The sequence below is a fragment of the Morone saxatilis genome, unplaced genomic scaffold, assembly GCF_004916995.1.
Source record: "Morone saxatilis isolate NCDOM2014 unplaced genomic scaffold, NCSU_SB_2.0 Contig9, whole genome shotgun sequence".
Taxonomy (NCBI): Eukaryota; Metazoa; Chordata; class Actinopteri; family Moronidae; genus Morone; species Morone saxatilis.
The window spans coordinates 14,759,380-14,765,293 of record NW_023340268.1 but is presented as its reverse complement, the minus strand read 5'-3'; the positions used below and the strand labels follow the sequence as shown (position 1 = coordinate 14,765,293).

The 5,914-nt window shown below is 40.6% G+C and overlaps 1 protein-coding gene across 2 annotated transcripts in view; it reads left to right on the top strand.

Moving 5' to 3' along the window:
- The first annotated feature begins 30 nt into the window (after nucleotides 1-30).
- The window catches only part of hoxa5a (homeobox A5a), a 6,715-nt gene continuing 831 nt past the window's right edge, over nucleotides 31-5,914 (top strand). Inside the window, exons 1-2 of one of the 2 annotated variants that reach the window (XM_035681598.1) lie at nucleotides 31-3,180; nucleotides 4,138-4,303. In XM_035681598.1, the coding sequence (XP_035537491.1) occupies nucleotides 2,814-3,180; nucleotides 4,138-4,303 (533 nt within the window). In that variant the 5' untranslated portion in view covers nucleotides 31-2,813. Of the gene's footprint in view, nucleotides 3,181-4,137; nucleotides 5,560-5,914 lie in introns of those variants that run through there. The other variant, XM_035681597.1, reaches the window with a different exon arrangement.

Below are 5,914 nucleotides of genomic sequence, written 5' to 3'. Positions count from 1 at the left end.
CACACACACACACACACGAATTAAAACGCACACACCTATAGGTGAATATCTGTGTGTGTGTTTCTGGACTGGGGACAGAGCTGCGTCTTGGCAGAGGATGTTGTTAGCTGTATACAGCCATAAAAGACAATTACCGCTATAACCTTTTATGGGGTGCAAAGCGCTGCGAGGCGAGAGGACACAAAACAAAAAAAGACATCGAGGGCTTCGACAGCTGAAGCCCAAAATAATGTAACCGACGTGTTTCTGTTCAGCTTGGATATGACAAGGCCGCTCAGCCTAAAGCTCCGTCATTAGCGCCTCATGTCCACATAACCAATTTACAACAAGAGATTTTGTAACTAAATATTGTAATATATAAAAGCATTTTGGATTTTAAAACGCAACGTGACCTCAAATAGTTTATCGAAAAAGATTTTAGAGAAGATCTCTAGTTGTAAAATATGGCCTCTGCGTTTTCAAGTCTCTGCATGTTGGAGAAAATATTTGGCGCAAAGACAGAAAATACGCAGCGAAATCTAATGTGTGCTATGTGCAAAGCTGCTGTGTCAGATGGCGAATCAGGGCCTGGGACGGTTCTGCCACACACCCCAGCTCATTTAGGTCTCATTAAGGGCTGCACAGAAACGGATACATTATTGTAGTTAGAAGGTAAGTCGGACTTTAGTCCAACTGGAGCGCTGTTGTGACGCGTTAGGGGACGCAGATGGACACAAACTTCAAAGGCTCGACCAGAGACAGTGCAATAAAACGCCTGGTCTGCTATACTGTCTGGCATTCCAGTTTTAATGGCTTTATGGCCGTCCAGACACAATTAGGCCGTTTCCAGAATGGCACCCATTTGTTTTTTCTTCTCTTTCTGTGAGACTGCGCTCTGGACAAAAGGCCGAGCGGAAATGATCAGCTTTATTGGATCCTCCCCGACGGGGACGCACAGGACTCACGGTCATTTGGAGCGATCCTTTGTTTCTACCTGGGAACCTTCCGCCCTCTGCTCCTTTGCTGTGCCCGTCCTAAAGGAGAAGGAGCAATAAAGCCAGCAGCTAGTTTCAAACACAGTGGCAGGCCTATAGATGGTGTGTTTGTTTTTGTTTTTTTCAAAATACATCTGGACAGGTCTGTTAAAAGACATCAGCACTTTGCTTGAAATCGCAATCCAAGAAACGTAACGTTACCTTTGAGCGCCATTTCTCTTACTTTTAGCTGGTATTTTATCCGGCATTGCAGCAGGAAGACAAAACGCCTGCGCACTGCTGCCTCCCCACCCTGCAGTCCCTGCATGTCACCAGAGGGTGGCGACACTGTTTCACAACATCAACCCACCGCTTTTAACACTCCTCCCTAATGAACCTGCGCTGGGGAACAAACTGTAGTAACATTTTAAGAGTCCAGCAAAATAATTTCACACCTTTTTACAGTCTCAGTGCAGAAGCTGCTTCTCCAGCCTGCGGCTTTGTGGCGAAGGATGAAACAGGCAGCTCTCAGTGATTGCTGGGTTACTGCTTTCACCCTCAGACATGGCTCTCTGTTCAGAATTTGTCCTTCTAGGATGTTTTTATATGACTTTATCGATGCAAATGATTTAAAACATTCTTTGATAGCAGGGTTATTAAGGCTATCATGAAATATGAACAGTTTTTTCTTATTGCATTTATGAATGTAGATTATGTAGATTTTAATGTTAACCTGTTACTTTCCTCTGGAAAATGTCAATAGGCAAAACACAACGGCGGATTGAGCTGCACAAATATAATCAATCGTTTTCCATATTCACAAATAATTTAACGAATTAAGGGTGTATTGATGATATCATTTTTAAAATTCTTATTATAATTCTCAATATTATTCTTATTATCATTATTATTATTAGAAGTATATTTATTGTCATTATTATTTTTAGTATTATTAGTAATAATAATAGTAATAGTAATAATAGTAGCCTACATAAATTCCGACCATTCGCTATGTTTTATCGTATTGTATTTTTTGTCGGCATGCTATCTTTAATGCTAATTTATTTAGGTAACATTGTAATGCAGTAAAAACAATGTTTGGAGGATGAATTACGAGATGGTTGTTATTATTAAATAAAACTAAAAAAACTAAAAAAAACTATTAAAGGCATTTTATTTATCTTCCTGCCAAATTCTCACCTCATAAATCCATTGTTACAGAATTCTGTGTTTCAATACACGTGGATTATTTATCATGTTATATATTGTTATGTGTCTTTGTTTTATGACACTAGACCGTATGTAAGTATTGAGTTTTAAAGCAAGATAAACTAAAACATTTTCTGTTGGAATATTTTTTTTTTAGTGATGATAATCGCTGATTAGTTAATTATTATCTATTGTAGACTATTATTGAGTGAATGTAGATTATCATTATAACCTATAGGCCTATAGGTTAAAGACATTCCACGAACATATATTCAATTTAAAAAAACAAAACTTCTAGATAGAGTATTATTTGTAAAGCAGTAGTAAAATAAGTGATATAAAACAGTGACTTTAAATTTCGTAAATTACCTCTCGATCATTGGGATTGTCTGAGTTTCTCTCGTGTGTGTTTATGTGTGTGTTTATGTGTGTGAAGTGTTAATCCCACTCTGCAGTCCTGCGCCATAATGAAATACATGTCTGCTTGCTGATTGGATGAGAGCGGCCAGGCCCGAGTCACGTGGGTGAGTTCTTTGGTCCAGAGTAAAAATGGGGTTTGGTGTAAATCTAGGGTGTATTGCTGTCATATATCACACTACCTCGTAAAAACGACACTGAGGATTCTGGGCCAACAAATCAGAGAGAAAAAATATGAGTTCTTATTATGTGGACGGTCTTCTTAGCAAATATACGGCGGGTAGTTCACTCTTTCCAAACGTGGAGCGGGCGTCTTGCAGTATTGGACCCAGTGGAGAGGACTATGGCTCGGCTCGGACTACTGCGGCCATCGCGTTTGCACCGTCCCTGTCTGGAGTTTACAGCGTCAGTGATGCAGTGTACCAGAGCCGCCCCGTGTTTACCTCGGGCTATGGCCAGGGGCAGGACGCGCACACACTGCACTGCAGCCTGTTCGACCAGAGCCGCCTGTTCACCGACAGCTGCTGCCATCCGGAGCCGGGACCCCTCACCTCACCGCCGGACAAACAATACCGGATGTATCCCTGGATGAGAGCGTCAGGTATGTGCTGATATTGTCTCTTATGTGCTATTTCAAAGCCCCTCGGGTCGATGCTTTTACAAAACATTGGGATACTTACATTGGCCGTTAGCGGTTCAATTAATTTCCTGAAGCCAGTGGCGTTGCATGGAAAGAATCGTAAAACTTTTATTGCGCAACTAATGAGTTCTGCAGCCATAAATTCATTTGGCCAGCGCTCCTGTGTGTTCAGTACGCAGAGACCTTGCCGCTGGGGGTTTTCTCTGCACTCCTATTACTCTTACAGCCTCCTCTCCCCTTTGTGGTTGTAAAAAAGACCGGCCTGTTGTGTAAATCAGTTCTCTTGCACTCTACAGCTCCTTTCTAATTGGGTCTGCACTGCAGAGGCTCTGGTATTTTCTGAAACTCGTTCGCACACATTGCTGGATCAATATGCAGCAGTATTGTCTATTACATAAAGAAGTCAAGGGGATTTAGAATACAAGCATTTAGAAACATTGGTATTTGTTATCATTTTGAAAGAGAATGTGTCTAATTACTTATGGCCCCTTCGGTGAGCAGAATATCGCTGGCTTTTAATTGGAAAGGCATGCAGAGTATCAAAGGAGGAATGAGCCAAACACCCCAGCAGGACTACTTCAAATACACACAGAGAACTTAAAAAAAAACTTCTTTCACCTAGAGATTTGATTGTGGGATGTGTGTGCGTGCGTGTGTGCATGTGTGCGTGTGTGCATGTGCATATGTGTGCGTGGGTGGGTGGGTAGGGGGTAATGTAGAAATATGAGCTATAATTAATTGCGCAATCACAAATAAAAGAATGAGTCTCACGCTGATTCCAACTACAAGTTTTTATTATCAGTACCAGTTTGAATACCATCAATTATTGCTTCATGTAGTATCATATTTCATACATGCAAGGAAAAAAAATGCATTTTCTGCAAATTATATAGAGCTAGTGCATCTTCTCTTCCACAGATCCAACCCGAAAGCGGGGGCGGCAGACCTACTCCCGGTACCAGACCCTGGAGCTTGAGAAGGAGTTCCACTTCAACCGGTACCTGACCCGCAGGAGGAGGATCGAGATAGCCCATGCCCTCTGCCTCTCAGAGAGACAGATCAAAATCTGGTTTCAGAACCGCAGGATGAAATGGAAGAAAGACCACAAGGAGGAACCGGTGTCGACCCCCTCCGGAGAAAAGGACTGTGATATCCAGCCGGTGTCAGAGGCCGAAGAGCCCAAAGCTGGTGACACCCGGAGCGCCGGTTTGGTGTCAGAAACGGCTGAAAAGTAACGAAAGAGACGGACAAGAGCATTAAATGAAAGGAACGCACTATTAAGTGTTAGGGATATACCTGAGATGTTACTCACATACCATTCATGCACTAAGAGCTTTGTAGGCTGAATAAGTGAATGACAGCTGAAGGCAATTATGTAACAAGCATTTAACAGTTGTAGGCTGTAGCTCTGTATTTCATATTTAAACCTAAAAAGCATAAAAAGGCTCCGCATGAAACAGCGATATAACTACCTATCCAAACTATATTTTTATATATGCAATATAACATGTCATTTAGCCTGACTGAACTACTGAATCAACATTCCTGAATTAAAAACTACCTAAAATGTACCTGCTAATATTAAAACACTGACACAAGGAATTCAACGCAAGTTGAAATTGACTGTAAATTGATAATCTACCTAACGGAATACATTTTCTCCACAGACGGTTGTATTTTATAAAGGGAACAAATACAGCAGTCTGCGTAAATGTGCCTTATTTGGAATAAAGGCTAATTAAAAGTGAATGTTTTGTTAGTTAAATGCTTTTAACTGTGATTTAGGTGCTTCTTTAGATTTTAATAATTGTGCCACTGTGTTTTTATTTGATTTTATTATCACTGCTTATTACTTAGAATGTTAATATGCCTGTTTTACTTATTTACCCTATATACATCCCAGGATTAATAAAAAACATTTGTTTAGTTTCGGATGAACTTATGTAACCTACCTCAGATCCCAGAAAGTCGACATGCTTATAATATTGTAAACAGGAATACTCCAACGTAAATGTTTTGAAGTCTTAGCCGTGTACTGTGAGAATTTTCTTTTACACAGATTGTCAGGCTCAAAATGTCATACGTGTTTTTAAATGCCAGCGATAAATGCATGCCCTTTTATTTAGACAGAATTTACATTTCCGTTTTTTAGTGTAAAATGAGTAAGGTATTGTAATCCAGCAAGTGCAAATACTGTGATATATTTAGGTTTAGTGCCCACGGTTTCAATGTGAATTATAAGTAATATGTGAACAAATCTTAAAGAGTCTTAAATCTCTGGGAATGTCTCATACCTGTAAATGGAAATATATAAATTGAATAAAATAGCTTTTACCTGACTATTTGTTTCCATTCAATATTTTGCCAACTTAATATTGTGCAACCACCGCAATCACAATAATAATCACAGCAATTACGCGCCGGTTGAATAATATGTTCCACTAATTGCCGTCCACTGTGGTCAATATTAGGTTGCCATGTAATGAAACAAGTTGCAGTCCATTATGAGGGTTAGGTAAACACTAGAGTTGGGGAATGTAAACTATGAGGATGCGAGATGGGGCAGGCTGCAGATGAAGGAAAATTACTGTTGAACTCTGCATTCCCTCTTCCCTCTGTAAGATGGCGCCTGACGGTGACCTGCCCGCCCCCCTCCCCTCGCCCCCTCCATTCCTTCTCAGTCTCTTCACCCCCC